General features: G+C 39.7%; 1 protein-coding gene across 1 annotated transcript in view; it reads left to right on the top strand.

The window, feature by feature from the left end:
• Klhl20 (kelch like family member 20) overlaps positions 1-19,397 on the top strand; it is a 37,911-nt gene extending 18,514 nt beyond the window's left edge. Inside the window, 10 exon segments of the mRNA XM_051147684.1 lie at positions 3,059-3,217; positions 4,345-4,439; positions 6,838-6,953; positions 9,749-9,867; positions 9,869-9,933; positions 10,198-10,341; positions 11,544-11,677; positions 13,528-13,736; positions 15,261-15,367; positions 18,981-19,397. Coding sequence (XP_051003641.1) covers positions 3,059-3,217; positions 4,345-4,439; positions 6,838-6,953; positions 9,749-9,867; positions 9,869-9,933; positions 10,198-10,341; positions 11,544-11,677; positions 13,528-13,736; positions 15,261-15,367; positions 18,981-19,065 — 1,233 coding nt within the window. The 3' untranslated portion in view covers positions 19,066-19,397.
• Positions 19,398-19,513: the final 116 nt, after the last annotated feature.

The following is a 19,513-nucleotide window of genomic DNA, read 5'->3' as shown; positions in this document are numbered from 1 at the left end:
GGACACAGAGAGAAATTCAAATTGCCCTTGAATGTCTGAAAGTCGGCTTGTTTGTTTGAGATCACTGAAAGACAACTACAGCAAAGTACTGTTTTCTCCAGCTTTGTCTTTTGAGCCAGTGTCCTGCATTTTAGCCCAGGCTGGCCTTGAGCAGCATCAGCCTCTTAGATGCTAGGATTATAGACACGTGCACCATCTGGTCAAAGTACCATCTTTCAGGTTCATATGTCTTTAAATGTTATCATATACCCTCTTGGTGAAGCTATGGAGACATAGGTGCATTGGCACAACCCTTTTGAAAGGAAATTTAGCAGTATCTATCAGAATTGCTTTTTTTTTTTTTTTTTTTACTTCTGGCCTTGAACTCACAGAGATCCGCCCAAGTGCTGGGATTAAAGGGGTGCACTACCACCTGGCTTCAAAATTACTCTTTACAAGTTTTCAACTTAATAGAAAAAAGATTCCCTTATGCAACTTTACCATTTTCAAGCTAGATACAAATTTCATTTTAACAATTTAAAAAGTAGCAGTGCACCAGGCGTGGTGGCACACGCCTTTAATCCCAGCACTCGGGAGGCAGAGGCAGGTGGATCGATGTGAGTTCAAGGCCAGCCTGGTCTACAAAGCAAGTCCAGGATAGTCAAGGCTACACAGAGAAATCCTGTCTCAAAAAACCAAAAATAAATAAATAAATAAATAAAAATTTTAAAAAGTAGCAGTGGAAAAACTTGAACAGTAGATAGAATATTTCAAATCTTAAGGATAGAATCACATTTTAGCCTGTCTGCACCCCAGGAACTTAGAAAGCTCTCAGTAGTGTAGAATAATTGATAATAAAATACTCATGTTTTTGTTGTTGTTGTTTTTGTTTTTGTTTTTCAAGACAGGATCTCTCTGTATATCCTTAGCTGTTCTGGACTTACTTTGTACACTAGGCTGGCCTCGAACTCACAGAGATCCACTTGCCTCTGCCTCCCTGAGTGCTGGGATTACAGGTGTGCACCACCGCCATTTGGCCATGTACATTCGTATTAACCATGCAGATTAATAAGGGGTCTTTCCTACCCTGATTTTTTTCCACCATTTAATTTTGCTTGTTTTCTTCATTACCACCATTCTAACTACAGCAAAAGAGACTCTCCGTGTGGACTTTGTGATGGTTTGTAACTCTGGGGGTAGAACCTAGGGCCTGGTACATGCTAAGCAAGACCTTTACCACTGGCCTACATTCCCCAGCCTGCTAACATTTGGCTTTTTACCCATATATTAGGGGGAAAAAAGTTATCTTCTGATGAAATTTTAAAAGAATGTTAAAGTAGGGCAGTGGTGGCAAATCTTTGTGAGTTCTAGGCTAGCCTGGTCTGTAGAGCAAGTTCCAGGACAGCCAGAACTGTTACAGAGAGAAACTTATCTCAAAAACAAACAAATAAATAAATAAACAAGTGAATAAATATTAAACTTTTCTCCTTTTTTACACATTTTTTATTGAAAAATAAAATAATTCATATTACATCTCATTTGCTATCCCATCCCATGCCTCCTCCCATTCCTCCCTCCCTCCCGCTTTCACCCCATTCCCCTTCCCTATGACTGTGACTGAGGGGGACCTCCTCCCCCTGCATATGATGCTAGGGTATCAAGTCTCTTCTTGGTAGTCTGCTATCCTTCCTCCGAGTGCCATCAGGCCTCCCCATCCAGGGGACATAGTACGCCTTTCTTAAAGATGCACAATACCAAACTTAAACTTAGATGAAGAAACTAGGAAACAGACCATCGAACACAACCACAACTGAGGTTCTGTAGGCCATCAAGGCCACAACTCCTATTAGAACTAGGCCCAAATGCTGCTTCTGGTCGTTGTAGAACCCACAGCACCGAAACTGCAGTTGCCAAGTAAAGTATGTTTTATAGTGCTCCCAGTTACATTCCACAGCGCATTATTTGTCCTGTAGTAGGTCCTGGTTTAGGGAGATCACCCCACTAAATCTGGCAACCGAGACACAGAAAGTGAAATGTTCATTACTAGTTATCTGGCTAGTTAGTTACTTGGCTGAAGTGTGAAAGTTTACTATTGACTATACTGGACCATAAAATGTCAGATTATTTAAATCTTGGTGCTACAAGAAGGTAATAAATAACTGTAGCCACTAACTACTTAATTTTGTGGTTTGTATTTTCTCTAATGTTTTTGAATAAAACATTCTTAATCAAATATTTAAAATATCATTAAGCCCTATCATATCCTGCTAAATATTCTCATTTTTTGATGAACAAGAAAACAGTCCTATCCCAAAAGCAATGCATTATGCTCATTAAAGGCAACACCACTGAGTCTGAACTTTTAACATATTCTGTAAGAGCTATCCGACATCACATGCAATGTAATAGAAAGCACCATTAGGATAGCAATAGAGCTTACCTTCCTTGTGTTCCACCCTGCCCGTACGTACATTGTGATAAATAGACTTACGAGGTCTTACATTTCATGGCTGGCCTGTACAAGGTAATATCCTAATAGCCATGTCATCTCCATTCTGACAAGTCTCCAGATTTGGGTAAAAGTAAGCATGGTGTGTTTGTAATTTCTCACTAGAATATTATCATAGTGATTTGGCCCTCAGACGTTCCCATTGGTTGAATTCTCCCTTCATTTTATTCATGCTTGCAGAATTGATGTCTCTTCGTTCTTTCTGGAAGCTGAACTTAACAGCTAGCCTTCCTCTGGAAGCTTTTCCTGGTGCTTTAGATGTCTTGTCATTCTGAAGTTTTAATTTAATATTGTAATTCAGCTTATTTTGACTATAATTTTGTTAATTCTTAAAGGGGAAAACTCATTTAAGCTAAATAACAATTAGCTTTGGTAGCTTTTTGTGTTTTTTCTATTCTCCTTGGTTCTCTTTTTGAAACTATTCTTTTCCTCCTTGTTTTAAATACCAACTCCATTATGGAATGTAATTTTGCCCTGTGACTGAAAAACAAACAAACAAACATACATATATATAGAGACAAAAAATGTGCTTATAGGTTTTTCTCCTTTTTCTTACCTAACCCTGAGCAGGTAATGGAGAGTGAAGAATTCATGTTACTTCCAGCTAACCAACTCATTGATATAATATCTAGTGATGAGCTCAATGTGCGGAGTGAAGAGCAAGTGTTCACTGCCGTGATGGCCTGGGTCAAATACAGTATTCAGGAAAGACGCCCTCAGCTACCCCAGGTGAGAGTCGGAACACTTCTCCAGGAAATCGCTTTATACTGTGAGAAAAAGTATGTGCTTGTCGTACAGAAACCAAACAGCTGTTACTTTCCTTATAAGCCTTTAGAGACACAAGCTGCTTATTGCTGTGAACTTATTGCTCCTTTGCCTCCTGTCTGTTTTGGGCTCATTCTATGTTTCTGTTACGCGATTCAGAAATTATAGAAAATAACAAAAGAAAGCAAGACTGCATCTGCTTCCATAGCTTGGAAGTCCTCCCACACTCAAAGAATAAGTGCATGGATTAGGGCTGAGTAGTCACTGGGTAGAGTCATTCTTGTAACTATAAAACAGTCTCCTCCTTATCCAGAGGAGATGTATTCCAAGATATTTAACAGGTACCTAAAACCTTCACATCCCATATATAGTGTGTGTGTGTGTGTGTGTGTGTGTGTGTGTGTGTGTGTGTGTGTGTATTCTGTGATAAAGTTTTATTTACAAACTAGGTACAGTAAAGATTAACAGTAACTCAGAGATCTGCCTGCCTCTGTTTCCTTAGTGCTGGGATTAAAGAAGTGCACCACCACTGCCTTGTAAAAAGTATAGTTTTTAGATTATTTTTATTGTTTTCTATGTATTTTGCCTGTGTGTGTGTATATATATTATGTGTGTGCCTGGTCCCACAAAGGTCAGAACAGGGCTTTGGATTCCCTGGGATTGGAGTTACAGACAGTTGTGAGCTGTCATATGGATGCTGAGAGTTATGACCAGGTAGGTCCTCTGCAAGACCAACAACGTCTTTTAACCCCTGAGCCATCTCTCCAGCCCCAGAAACAGTGTTCTTTAGTAATCTAACGGGATATAATGGCTGATGAACTTGGCTCTAGCAATAGAGAGGTTCATAACATTGTTGAAAGTGAAAAGTGGTGTTTTAAAGTGATACTAGCATGCTTTTAATTTTGTAACTAGTCTGCTTTACTGAATTGATGGTTAGAATAAATTTTAGATTTACTCTTTATGCCTTCCACCCTTCTTCACTTGTTATGTCCAGTTTGAACACTTGGCTGCACACTTGGTAAGCACAAGTCACCACTCTCCTAACCAGCTGCAGTGGCGCGCATGCCTTAGCTGTGCTTCTTATCTCGTAGGTGCTGCAGCATGTTCGCCTGCCTCTGCTTAGTCCCAAGTTCCTGGTGGGCACCGTAGGCTCTGACCCTCTCATTAAAAGTGATGAAGAATGCAGGTATGAGTGGTGAGAAAAATAAACAATTAAGCATTTCTGATTTTGTTCCGGTCCTTACTGGTATTGCTTCTAAAATTTCTTATGCCAAAATCAGGGCAGTATTTAAGAAGTGTTTCTTCTGGACTAGGATCAAGAGGAGAAAGAAGAGAGGGCTCAATTTCCAGGATTGTGTTCCATTAGGAGTTTTTGCTGTTTCGGTTTGTAATGTGTGGTATTTATTGGAGTAGCAGTAGCAATAAAGAAGTAGATTTCTAAGTTTGACTTTGAAGAGTCAATTCTCTACTATTGCTTTTCCTTGAGATAAGTTAAACAGTGCGGTGAGTCTGTCCACGAGTACTTTCTCATGATCACATCACGTCTCACTGAGGAGTGGCACAGCCTTACTTTGAAGATTATAGACAGAGTTAAAGTCCTGCTCCTCCCATGGTAGCTTTGAAAGATCACCCATAGAGCTAAATGATGTCTTTTCCAAATAGTATTAAGAAAGAAGACCTCACTGATTTACTAAGCTGCTCTTTAACATATATGTATGCTTTATTTAATAAATTGATCCCTCAGCTTGGTAGATTTTTAATATTTTTATTTTCAAATCTGAAGCATTTTGGCATTTTAATGACCCGCCCCTCCAAGTAGTATATTCCAAATACACTGTAAGTAAACTATATGAGTAAAAGACCTAGCCAGTACTCAGAACTATTCAAATCACACTGTCGTTTCTGCCTCCTCTGAGCAATAAAGAAATTTGTAATTATCCCAGATTCTAGTACATAGGTAGGCCATAGAAATCCATTGCATTTTCTTCTGTGATCTCAAGCTTGCTGTTAATTGCAAATGTAACATTTGAGGTTAGATATTTGTCTTTTAAATTTGAAAAGGTGCATGTTTGGGGTGCTGGTGTTAATTGCTCAGTGGGTAAAGCAGCTTGCCATCATGCCTAGCAACTTGTGTTCAATCCACATGGTAGAAGAAGAGAACTGAATTCTGCACATGCATGCTGTGACACTCACATCCCATATACATAAGAAAAATGTTTTTAAAAATTGCAACTTTTAAATTTATAATAAATAAATCACTAGCAGTCAGCTTCCTAAATATTGCAGTTTGGAATATGGAAATAATAAGGGCTGCCCCTCCTCTTATTAAGCACAAACCAGATTATATTGATTCTGATATGAGAAGTAAAGTACTTATGAAGTTACTTTGTTACCCCACCCTCAGTACTGGGCAAAGGACATACTTTGTGCTACAGTTCCTTCATCTGTAGATGGAGATAAAATCAGTGCCTACTCCTCAGGGCTGTTAGTTACATGAGTGCATATACTGAGAGCTTAAAACAGAAGCTAGAAGGTGGCCATATTGTTGCTGTTAATTTGTGTTGGGTGTTAAGTGTTATCTGTGCTGTGTGTTAGTTTGGCGTTGTTGTTGTTGTTGTTGTTTTTGTTGTTGTTGTTGTTGTTTAGACAGGGTTTTCCTGTGTAGCCTTGGCTGTCCTGGATTCACTTTGTAGACCAGGCTGGCCTCGAATTCACAGAGATCTGCCTGCCTCTGCCTCCTAAGTACTGGGATTACAGGCATGCACCACCCTGCTGCTCGGCTTGACTTTTGTTTTTTAATTTTTGTTTTGTTTTCTATTCATTTGTTAGTAGGATAAATAAATTAAGAGGAGAAAAATATCTTTTTGGGTTATGCCTAGCACTGATCATGTGTGAATAAATTACTCAGTGTAATATACATAGTGAGAAATTAAAACACAGAGTAGTTGAGGGCACATTTGGAGTTGATTGTAACAGAGTAATAGAATTTACATTAATCACTGAATCACCTAAAAGATGCACATATAGAAATCTGTACTATGCACAGTCTCTAGGCTGTTCTCCTAAAGGAACATTGGGAAATATTTGCTCCTGTCAGTGGACTAACCATTCTTTGATACTAGGTAGTACCTTAGTATTAGTGGCCTAAAGTATTATTTGGCCCAGCTTTATTACTGTGCGTAAATTAGCAGAGAGCTACTGTCCTTGCCCATGTGGTCCTTTCCCACTGTCTTGTAGAACCTAATAAAACTCATTAGAAAACAGACTATGAAAGCTGGCAATTGAGTTAGATTTGGGGATAGGGAAAGAAGTCTGTCTGCTCTAAGACTGTTGAGCTTTAAAAGGTTACAATTTTCATTCAGGTATGAAGTTATGGTAGAAATACCAATCAGCTCAGAATTCATAGTGTGACTTGCATCGTGGCTTTCATGTTTGTGTCATTTTTTGTATTGACTGGGATTAAAGATTTGATTTGAATTGTGCTTGTTTCCTTTTACCAACATTTATTTTCTTACCGCATATAGGGACTTAACTTTTAATGTTATTTAGCCATTTGGAATAACTGCAGAATTTCCTTTCTACAGAGACTTGGTAGATGAGGCTAAAAACTACCTCCTATTGCCTCAAGAACGACCACTAATGCAGGGACCAAGGACAAGACCCCGGAAACCTATTCGATGTGGAGAAGTGCTCTTTGCAGGTTTCAACCTTTTTATTTGTTTTATTTAGGTCTTTTGGTTTGTTCCTTTGTTTGTTTGTTTGTTCGTTCGTTTGTTTGTTTGTTTGTTTTTGAGATAAAAATCTCACTGTATAGCCCAAGTTGTCCTGGAACTTTCTATGTAGTGTACATTGGCTTCAAGTTTACAATCTTTCCACTTCAGCCTCTGAGAGCTAGCATTGTAGGTATGAAATACCACATGCCCAGTACAGGCTTGACCTTTATTTAATGTACTGTGATTATTCCAAATACCTTCTTATGTTTGAGTAATCACTTGATAGTTGTGATACCTACTATTATAAGAGTCACATAGTGGGTCAACAATGTTATTCTTCAAATGAGGACGCTTAAAACCCATCTAAAAATATCATACAATGTGTGTTTGTTACATGCATTAATCTCTATACCAAAGTGCAGGTCACTTCATAATTACATGGAGTTGCCAAAAACATTCTCTTACATTAAAGACACTTCCTGGCTTTTTTTGAAATTGATTGAGCTCAAGACAACCTGATGTATCACTTTGCTGTTATGTTTGCTCTTAAGTGTTTGAAGCCTTCACCTTTGAGGGCACTGCAGTTGTGCCCATGTACACCAGTCACTTTACATGCTACTGTAATAAAATATCTGACCAGAGGAAATTTAGAGGAAGAAAGTCTGACTTTGGCTTACAATCTAAGAGTATGTCCATTGTGTTGGGGAAGGCATGATGGCAAGAGTGGCCCTCAGCTGTGGCAGCACTGGCTCTCCAATCAGGAGGTAGAGTAGATATTGACACTTAACTCACTTTGTCCACTCTTTTATTTTTATTCAACTCCAGACCCTAATCCATGGAGTGATACCACCTCCTTAGCTGGTGGTACCCCACTCTGTAGCTGAACTCTCTGGGCACACCCTCATAGAGATATGTCTTCTAGGTGATTCTAAGCATTGGCATCCTTAATCTGAAAATCTGAAGTCAGCAGTGTTCAAAATCATGTCAGTTCTCCAAAAGTTTTGCAATTTAGAACATTTCAAATTTCAGATATTCAGATTAAGGATGTTTATTCCTACTGATATATTCATTTCTTGATTTTACTGTTCTTTTTCGTTAGGTGTAATGATGCCTGCAAAGTTTGTTTAGCCTTCTTTATCATAACACATTTTGGGCAAATCTGGCTGACATAATTATAAAGTAAATATCACATATATACAAAGATGTATGAACCCTTTTCTGAATATTTTTCTTTAGGTACAGAAATTGTTACTTAACAGAAATTAAGAGTTTCAGCTGGGCATGGTGGCCCATGCTTTTAACCCAGCACTCGGGAGGCAGAGGCAGGTGGATCGCTGTGAGTTTGAGGCCAGCCTGGTCTACAAAGCAAGTCCAGGACAGCCAAGGCTACACAGAGAAACCCTGTCTCGAAAAAACAAAAAACAACAAAAAAAAATTTTTTAAGAGCTTCCAGGTTTGGTATTTCATTTTAATAAGTAAAATTTGGTCCCCCATAGCAAATGGCTTATTAGAAATCTGTCTTTTCATCATTCTGTAGGCTGAAGTCCAAAATCAAGGTGCCAGCAGAGTCGGCTGCTGCTGAGCCTCCTCTCATCCTTACGCAGAATGCCTTTCTCTGTCCTCTGCCTCACATGGCCTTTTCTCTGTGTGCAGAGATGGAACGAGAGAACTCTCTGGTGTTTTCCTCTCCTAAGAGCAGACTCACTGGTTCTACTGTAATGGTCCAGCTTCATGACTTCATTTAGTTTTAATTACCTCCTTAAAGGCAGTCTCTAGACAGTCACTTTGGCTTCCATATATGACCCACTGTTAAGGCTCTAACATCCAATTGTGTCTGTCACCAGGTGTTGCTGTAGAAATCGTAGTGCACACAAAGTCGCCATGAGGCTCTGGAACTAACAAAGCATGTCTCAGGTTTCTCTAGGTCAGCAGGCAAGACTTATATTTTATTCCTGAAGGAATTTTTTCCTTTTGATGTTGAGGAGTACCATTTATGAGGTAGCACTTATTTAATGTGAAACCATACAGTCCAATATAAAGCTGGTTTTAATGGCTCTCCACTATACAGTTGTGCCAGAGATTTAATGATTGGGCCATTTGATTGATCTCAAAGGCCATGAACCCTCACATTTCCAGCCTAGGGCCATTTTAGAATTTAAGATGTTTTCTCTGATACTATACATACCCGTTTACAGAGCCCACATTAAGAAAATTACTGTACACAGACTTGCTGTAGTTTAGTACCAAGTGACTCTTCTGATTTAAGTGAAACAATAACTTGAAATAAAGAAAGTGAATGTTTAGGTCTGTCTAGAAGGTGGCTAATAGTGTTCTACTTTTAATGTGGTTAAAGAATCATTTAACACCTAATAGTTCCAAATTGTTCTGAGCTTAAAATAACCTTGTACTTTTTTAAGCTTCAGAATCACTCTTGTTTTTACGTTGAAATGGGGATGGTTTGAAAGAAAAACAAATTTAGCAGTAGAAAAGGATAATGAATCTTCACTTGCCAGTTAATCTAAATCTTACTCACTGTTAGTCTCCCCAGGCTGCCATAACAGATTACTGTAGACTAGATATTTCAGACAAAAGAAATGCATTTTCTCACACTGGAATCCAACATCAAGATAACAGCCCTAGTGATGGTTGGTGACTTTTGGTGGCTGTAACTTGTCCTTGACCTGTTTCTTCATGCACTTGGTTAGTCAGAGCACTGGGTCACAGTGAGGTTAGGAATCTATCTAGGACAGGTATTCTCTTAATCATTTCTGTTGCTTCCTAGTTGGTGGTTGGTGTAGTGGAGATGCCATTTCCAGTGTTGAACGGTATGATCCACAGACCAATGAGTGGCGAATGGTAGCTTCAATGAGTAAAAGGCGATGTGGAGTTGGAGTCAGTGTTTCTTGACGACCTGTTGTATGCAGTAGGCGGCCATGATGGGTCCTCATATCTCAATAGTGTTGAAAGGTAAGGTTAATGTGAAGAAAATCCCTATTGTCCCTATGATTGTGTTTGAGGTATTAATTAAGACACAGATGTGGCAGGCTGGAGAGAAGGCGCAGAGGGCAATCCCCAGCGTCGCTTATTTCTGTTTTCATATGCTTTGATTGTTAATCAGCCTATGTTTGAGGAGAACAGCCCTTAAATAGAAATATATGCTGTGTGTGCTAAATATCATAAGCACAGCCAAGCTCTACCATGTAATACAAACTTGCAATGTGTTCTTTGCAGATATGACCCCAAAACAAACCAATGGAGCAGCGATGTGGCCCCTACAAGTACTTGCAGGACAAGCGTTGGTGTGGCAGTCCTTGGAGGGTTTCTCTATGCTGTGGGTGGACAGGACGGTGTCTCTTGCCTCAATATTGTTGAGAGGTGATTTCTTTTCTGTTTTCTTTCTTTCTTTCTTTCTTTCTTTCTTTCTTTCTTTCTTTCTTTCTTTCTTTCTTTCTCCAAGACAGGGTTTCTCTGTATATATCTGGATGCCCTGGAACTTATTATGTAGACTGGGCTAGCTTTGAACTCAGAGATCCACCTGCCTCTACCTCCCAAGTGCTGAGATTAAAGGCATGTACCACTACCACCCAGCTAAGGTGATTTTTTTTTTAACCTAAGTAATTTTCTATTTTTTTAAATGGACATACAGAGTTCTTTTTGCATTTTTATGTAACCCTAAATGGCCTAGGTCTTATTGTGAGAGAGAGGAGGAGGTCAGAGGATGACTTTGTGGAATTGGTTCTTTCCTTCTACCATTTTATGCCCCTCATCCATCTATCCTATCCTACAAATATATGTAGATATATATGTGGTAAACATGATGTGTTTAAATATTTAAACCATGTAGAATGGCTAAGTCAAACTAATTAACTGATATATTTATTACCTTACATACTTGATGGGTTTGGATGAAAACAGTTAAAAATCTACACCTAACAGTTTTCACATGTATGACACAGTACCTATTCACCATTTGGACTTTAGATTTTTTTAAACATTCTTTGGCCAGCATCTCTCTGATTCTGCCAACCACTCACCCAGCCCACTGAGAGTGAAATCCATTCTACTCTTTGTTTCTATAAAATTAGACTGATTTTAGATTTCATTTTCAAGATCATCTGGTACACGGTATTTTCTTCATGTGTCCCCCACGACCATCTTATTGTCACAAATGACAACATTTCTGGCTTTTTAAGATGCTGAGTAGTTTTTTTGTTTTATTTTATTTTGGTTTGGTTTGGGTTTTTTGTTTTTTGTTTGTTTGTTTGTGTGTGTGTGTGTGTACACATGTGCTTTTTTTTTTTTTTTTTTTTTTTTTTTTTTTTTGGTTTTTCAAGACAGGGTTTCTCTATGTAGCCTTGGCCATCCTGGACTCGCTTTGTAGACCAGGCTGGCCTTGAACTCACAGCGATCCGCCTGCCTCTGCCTCCCGAGTACTGGGATTAAAGGCGTGCGCCACCACGCCCGGCTCACATGTGCTTTTTTTTAAGCTGTGGCAAATCTGTGTTCATTGTATCTCTTGTGATTTCAGACCTCTGGAAACTACTTGGGCTAATGGGAATCTGTCTCCCTCCCTGCAGGTATGACCCAAAGGAGAACAAGTGGACTCGGGTGGCCTCTATGAGCACTAGAAGACTAGGAGTTGCTGTGTCTGTGTTGGGAGGGTTCTTATATGCTGTAGGTGGCTCTGATGGAACATCCCCACTCAATACAGGTTAGTCTGTAAGGCAGTCTGAGTCTCAAAAGTAGCACCTTTTCCTGGAGAGAATCCTTCTATACTAAGTATAAAAAGCCCAGGTTATTCTGTAATTTTCAATATAACATCTTTATAAATTCTCAGAGAATTTCGTGCAATATATATTTTATTATTGTTTACCCTCCTACTCCTCCCAGATCCACCCCCACCTCCCCATCTGCTCCCAACTTCATTTGTCCTTTTTTTTTTTTTTTTTTTTTTTTTTTTTTGGTGGGGGAGGGTCAAGATACAGTTTCACTGTATAGCCTTGGCTGTCCTCCTGAAATGGCTTTGTAGACCAGGCTGGCCTCAAACTCACAGAGATCTGCCTGCCTCTGCTTCTCAAGTGCTGGGATTAAAGACATATACCAGCCTCTTTTTCTTTTTTTTAATAACCCACCGAGTCTAATTTGTGCTGCTCATATACTCATGAATGTATTCTATATTTTTTAAGAAAATGTTTTATTTTTCTCTCTAGGAAAATACAACTTATAACTTCTAATATGTTCTCCAAAGTTTTTTTTCTCTACATACTTATAAGCTGCTAGAAACTTATAGTGAATTAAGAAAAATATGTCTGGGGCTGCAGAGATTGTTTAGCAGTTAAGAGCACTTATTCTAGCTGGGCATGGCAGTGCACGCCTTTAATCCCAGATCTAGGGAGACAGAGGCAAGCAGATCTCTGTGAGTTCAAGGCCAGCCTGGTCTACAAAGAGAGACCAGGACAGCCAGGGCTACACAGAGAAACCCTGTCTTGAAAAAAAAAGGCAATTATTCTTGCAGAGCACACACCTGGCTTCTGTTCCCAGCATCCACATGGTAGATCACAACCCTCTGTAGCTCCAGTTTCAGACCTATTGAGGACCCAGGCATGCATATGGTCCATATACATACATGAAGGCAAAACACTAAGACATACAGTAAATAAAGATGTGGGCCATAATTTTTTTTAATCTGTTTTCTAAATAGAATGATTTTCCTTTCTCCCATAATCACCACCTCCCCTTAATAAAAAAGAATTTATTTAATATAAGAATAAATAAAGCCTTCGAACCACAAGTTTCTTTGCCTTTTGTAGCTAGACCAGTGGTTTACAACCTTCCTAATGCTGTGACCCTTTAATACAGTTCCTCCTGTTGTGTTGACCTCGCAACCATAACATTATTTTGTTGCTACTTCTTAACTTTAAATTTGCTACTGTAATGAATCATAATGTAAACATCTGATATGTAACTGCAAAGGGGTTGTGACTCACAGCATGAGAATTGCTGCTCTAGACATAACAGGTATTTTCATGTAAGGATATTGTCAGTGGCACCTATGAAATTCATGGTCATGTACCTTCAGTGGCTCAAAAGACACTAGGCAAACTAGGCATAGGAGAGCCTGCCTACAGTCCAGCACTTGGAAGACAGGAACAGGAGGATCATGAGTTTGAGGTTGGGCTACATAGTGAGTTCTAGGCCAGTACCCCAGTACCACAAAGCAAAACCCCATGTAAAATAGCAAACCATGAACAAATAAGTAATTAAATAAACAATATGAAGATTATAAGAGTACATATGCTGTCTAATTATAACAATAAATTTTTACTACTAAACTTTTATGAATCATAATCTAGTTCCATCCCATTGGAAGATAAAGAGAGTGCATATAATTAGTTACATAGCCAAAACTAGAACTTACCACATGCCCTTTCCTCAGAAGATGACTGCAAGAAACTGGTTCCTGATCAGATTATTTACTGAAAATAAATGTCATCGCAATTTTAGTGGCTATGAAGAAGACTCAGGTAAGTGGTTACTTACTGGTCTTTCTTTTCACTGCAGTGGAGCGCTACAATCCTCAGGAAAACAGATGGCACACCATAGCCCCTATGGGCACCCGAAGGAAACACCTAGGTTGTGCAGTGTACCAGGACATGATCTATGCTGTGGGAGGGAGAGACGATACTACAGAGCTTAGCAGTGCTGAAAGATACAACCCCAGAACTAACCAGTGGTCTCCCGTGGTGGCCATGACATCCCGCAGGAGTGGAGTAAGTGCCAGCTACTGAGAGCTCTGAGCTTTGGAAACAAGCACTGAGAGGGGGCTGTGCAGAGGAATTCTCTGAACTATAAGCTATACTAGGGCCCTGAGGAGGTGACATGCTGATGTCCACGTGCTTTATTTTCCATTTCAATTGTCTCAACTGTCAAGATGCTTTGCAGCAAAACAGGAAAAAAGAAAAAAGGAAAAAAAAAAACCCAAAACAAAAAAGCTTGTGTTGCTTTTAACTCGAGTAGCTATATATTTTCTCTGCATTCGTATAGTTAATTGTGTGGCTTATTATTGTTATTTGTCTTCTACAAGCTACTTCTCTGGAAGGTGTCTTCCCTATATCAGCTATTCCCCTATGTAACGACTGTAGATTAGCACTAACTATTCTTACCTGATATTTCTAGCTATTTTTTCCAAGTAGACTTTGCATACTAATACGAATATTTAGGCAAAGCATATGTGGCTTTCTACAAGTCCTCCAAAGCTGCTTTGGGTCTGCCCCATTTATAACCTAGACCAGATCTGGTTGACCTGTTGTCTCATTCTCAGCCATGAATGAATGACTTGCCACTAAGATATGTCCAAGATGGAATATAAAATTCACCCTTCTGGGAGTGTTTGTCTCAGTGAACTCATTACCACTGATCATGGCAGAAGTCCATCAATATAGGACACATGTTCAACAGGAAAGAGAAGCAAACAGCACAGAAAGGCTCCAGAATCTGAGGGAGGAGCAAGTTCTGATTTACATAGTCAAGGGGTCTCACCGAGGGAAGCATCCCATATCCGTGGCTATTTATTACTGGAAGCTAACAGACTTTCAGTTACATTCCTATTATTCTCACTGTTTCATCCTGATCGTGTTTTCACTCATTTAGAAGGCAGAAATGTCTATGTGATTGTCCTCCTGCAGCTCAGTCTGGTGGAGGAAACTGAACCGTTTACAGAAATGCAGAAGGATGTGCTGTGGTACGGAGGACAGGGAAGGATGCACTGAGTTCACATGAGCCAGGAAACCCTGCATACTAGTTCAGAGACTAATGGCTGACCCAGTGTTACCGGAACATAGAGTACAGCCAGAGTGGGAAATGGAGCTGAGACCCAACATCCTGGCCTATAACAGATTCCTGAAAGACCTGAGTAGCATTACAGACCTTAAACCTACCTTAGGCAGGACAGAGTGACATGTTTATGTTTATATTTTCAATATTTCAGTAGCAATTTAGAAAGTGGATTAGAGTAAACAAACCAGAAGTGAGAGCAGTTTGGAGGTTCTTGTTCTTACCTAGTGAGTGCTTTTCTAAATTTTACAAACACATGGTCTGACTCTTGTGTGCATTTATTAATAAAATACATAATTTAATGCTTCCTATAATTTCATATATAACTGCTACTTTTTCTCCCTGAATTCATGTAAACTAGAATATGAATTCATAAGAGATTTGAGTGGATGTCTAGAGACAGTCTAAAATTTCCCAGTGGTTGTCTCAGTTCTGCAGCAGCCACTGCTTTGCTCTTCCAGGTTGGCCTGGCAGTGGTCAATGGACAGCTCATGGCAGTAGGAGGTTTTGATGGGACAACATACTTGAAGACCATTGAAGTTTTTGATCCAGATGCCAATACGTGGAGGTAACCTCTAGACTGTTGCAAGTCTTTTCATTACTCACTTGAAACCATGAGATTGAGAAAGATCATGCCCACCAAAACTGGGATGGCCAGTGCCCAAAAGTCCTCGTGTGATTTCCTGAAGTGTGCTAAGGTTACCCAGGTATGACGAAACATTTGACTTGTTTCTTCGAAAGAGTATGATAGAAAATTCCAAAATTCTTCTAATAGCCATCTCATGTTATATAAGTAGAGGTAAGAAAAACAATGAAGAATATCCTTTCTATTCCGATCACACCCTGCTGGGGAAACTAAAGTACCAAGAAAATAAAAGCTGTGCATAAATAAGCTAGTGACATTAGACTCAGGGCCTGCCCATTCAGTTCTCAGTCTCTCCATATAGGCTCTTGGTTTTGTTTGCTTGCTTTTGTTTTGTTTTGTTTGAGAAGTCTTGTTTCTAGGGAGTAAAAGTGTAGTCACTTTCAAAACAAAACAATATTTTAAAACCTATTTAATGGTTCCCATCATTTCATATATAACTAGCTTTTAAAAGTGTATTGATATAGATTCTTCTGTTTTGAAATCCAGCCAATTTTAATGTGTACTTTTAGATAGGAAGCCACATCCTATTTTTGAGAGGTTAACTATGTTAAACTGTATTTTATAAATTTAATTTTATGTAGCTTTTAAATCTTCATGGCCAGGGTTGGGCACAGTGGTAGAGTACATTCCTAGCTGGATGAGAGCGGGGCTTAACCTCTAGCACTTTCTCTATCCCAAAATCCAGGGTGTCAGATGCTAGGCAAGCACACCCTCCAATTCCTCTTAGAGACTGAAGTTACTTTCTTGGGATTCTGTGTGTGGCTGAGTAGTCACAGTACTAAGGTCAGAATAATAACAACATAGTGAGTTTTTGCTCCAACATTATATTTTTCATGACCGTATTTATCAGATTTACTGAGTGTTCTGGTCCTGGAGGAAACAAAACTGAAGAAGACAAATTCCTTGCAGTCCCGGTGTTAGCATTGTAATGTCGTACTAGGTGGAAGTGCTGCGTGATTAGCAAGCGGGGGAGCTGCGAGACGACTGTAGCAAGCAGGGAAGCCTGGCTGTAAAGGGTGGCTAGAGAAGCCTCCCTGCAATGGTAAAGGACAGAGAGGAAAGAGCAGGTTTGCACAAAGAAATGGCTCCCACTTGTGGGATGTTTTCTTCCTTATATACTTTTCTCTTTTTTTGGTAGGAATTCAGAGTAAGCATAATTTAAGAAATAGCTATATCTTTTCCTGTCTCATATACTTTATTTATGGACTTTTATCAGTGGCCATCACTAAAGTTAGTAATGTGTGATGAATAATATTCATGAAAGTATTAAAAATAATCTAGATTATATGATGTAATCTCCTCTTCTTCTTTCTTCTTCTTCTTCTTCTTCTTCTCCTTCTTCTTCTCCTCCTCCTCCTTCTTCTTGACACTGGGTCTCTCTATAGTCCTGGCTGTCCTAGAACTCACTATGTAGACCAGACTGGCCTCGAGCTCAGAAATCCACCTGCCTCTGCCTCCTGAGTGCTGGGATTAAAGGTGTGTATTATTATGCCTGGCCCAAACTTTTTTATTTTATTTTTGTTTGAGGCTTTTTGAAGCAGGGTCTCATTATGCCCAAGCTGATGTGGAATTCACTCTGCAGCCCAACTGCCCTTGAGCTCACAGCATTCCTTCTGCCCCAGCCTCCTGACTGCTGGGATTACAGGCATGGGTTACCACCGTGCTTAGTTGTTTTGCTTTTTAAGAAAGTATCTCTCTACAGCCCAGGTAGGCCTAGACCTTTGTAGGCCAAGGCTAGCCTTAAGCAGGGAGATTCCTCCTCCTCACCCTGTCATGTTCACCCTTCTGTGTTCAATGGTTATAGATATGTATTACCATGCCAGGTGCCTATCCCAAACCAATTTTATCTCATTGCTGAATGAGGAGCTAGTACTTTTCCATGGAGTCTTTAACTTTGAAGATGATCTTGTTCACATTATCACTCACTAACTGCTGATGTGATGCTGTATAGACAAAGGAATAAAAATGAGTAGCTGATGGGCTGGGAAGAAAGAGCAGTTGATAAAGTGCTTGCTTATACAAGCATGAAGACTTGAAAAGCCAAACGTGGTGGTGTGCATCTGCAATAGCAAAGCTGGGGAGACAGACACTGCAGGTCCCTGGGCTCCCAGCCAAGCCTACTTGATGAGTTCCAGGCTACTGAGAGACCCTGTCCCAAAACTCAAATGATGGGTTGTAAATATAACTTTCATTCTTCTGATGCAATTATCTTCTTGGAGGCTTACTGTCTCCATCTGCTAACCTAGGCCTCCCTGGAAGCTTCTAGCTTCCATACAATCTTATCTAGGCCTAGAATGTTTTCAGCCTCTGAGACTTACTGCTCAATAAACTCACCCTTTCTTTTTCTTACTGAACTCTGGCTGGCTGGTTCAACTCAGCTGTTCTGGCTCAAACTCCTCTCCAAGCTGACTGATTCAAACTGGTGTTTCTCAGCTTCTGACTGAATTGCTGTGCTTGGCCTCAAACTAACTCTTGCAATCTGTTCTAAACTTCTGGTGCCTTCTCATTCTCTGGCTCGTTCTGTCTTTACCTAGGTCTAGCTTGTTCTCTCTTCAACCTGTCTCTGTAAAACTCTCCTGGTAAAACTGCCTCCTCCTTTCTCTCTCTGAGCTGCTTTCTCAAAGCTTTTCTCTTCCTCTCTGTTCTTGTGAGAGTTGGGCCTATCCTATTCTGTCATATCTTTTTCTGATTTGTCACTTTGTCTGCCTTCTCAATTAGATATCACTTTCAAACATGGGTGTTTCTTTCTACTAACTAACTTTACCTTCATTGTTTGAGATTAAAGGTGTGTACTAAGGGTGTGTCTGCATTCCAGCCAGATCACACAGACCTAGAAGGTCTTTGGAGTGATAGGAGCATCCATGTTGCTAGATTAAAATTCCTCTGAAAAATGACATCTAAGGTGACCTCTTGTCTCCAGACATAGGTGCACCTACACACAGATACCCAAGAAGAAAGGAAAAGAGGGAAGGAGGGAGAGGAGGGGAGGGGATAAAAGGGGAGGGAGAAATTGAGCAGTTTAGCTTGGTGCTTATACCTATAATCCCTTTGGAAGCTGAAGGAAGAGGATTGCCATGGGTTTGAAGCAACCACTGCTGGAGTGAGAATAGCTCAAAAATAAAATAAAATAAAATAAAAATAATTGAGGCAGGTACAATGGTACATACCTGTAATACCAGCACTTCCACAGCTATAGGCCTAGGAAGATCATAGCAAGAGAAATAAAACAAACAATTGAGAAAGTTTTAGGCAAAGAGAAAATACAATTTGGAAAGTAAATAGCTAGACATAAAATTAGACACTAAAATGAGAAACATATGTTTTGTGTGTCAGAAGCCAGTCTAGGTGCAAAGGTCTAGTGCAAAAAGGTAGGCAGCTGCCTCACTCACCTGAGAGCTTTGCAGTACAGTCTGAATTCCTCTTGCTACTGGTCTGTGTTCAACTTGCTTCTGACTTTGGAAGAGTTACACAAAGCTGAAAGTGCTGTGACTGTTGTTTTTGCCAGGTAGAAAAATTTTTGTTTTTATCTTTGCAGGTTATATGGAGGGATGAATTACCGTCGGCTAGGAGGTGGTGTAGGAGTTATTAAAATGACACATTGTGAATCCCATATATGGTGAACACGAAAGCGTACACTCCTACATATTTGGAAGAGCCTTGACTTTGAAACTTTGTACAGCTCAAGAAAACGTTAGAACAAATTTTATTATTTGCCGGTGCCTCAACATTCAGAAATATCAGTCTAACGACGAGCCTCACCTGCAAGATGCCACCTTTGCACAAAACCTTTCTGCTCTGTACACAGGAGTATTTATTTTTGGCTTTAATTTATCAGGGAGTTTTGATGGGGATTTCTGTTTTGTTGGCTTGGGTCCTTTGGTTTTCTTGTTTTTTAATTTTTTTTTTTTTTTTCTTACTTATTCTTCCTACCATGAAAAAAAAAATGGAGAGAAAAAAAAAAAAAAGGCAAAAATTCCAAACTGATCCAGGTGCAGTGGCGCACTCCTCTAATCCCAGCACTCAGAGAGGCAGAAGCAGGCAGAGCTGTGAGTTCCAGGCCAGCCTGGT

The sequence above is a fragment of the Acomys russatus genome, chromosome 6 (genome assembly GCF_903995435.1).
Source record: "Acomys russatus chromosome 6, mAcoRus1.1, whole genome shotgun sequence".
Lineage (NCBI taxonomy): Eukaryota > Metazoa > Chordata > Mammalia > Rodentia > Muridae > Acomys > Acomys russatus.
Note: the sequence above shows the minus strand (reverse complement) of the source record. Positions and strands in the feature narration are given on the sequence as shown.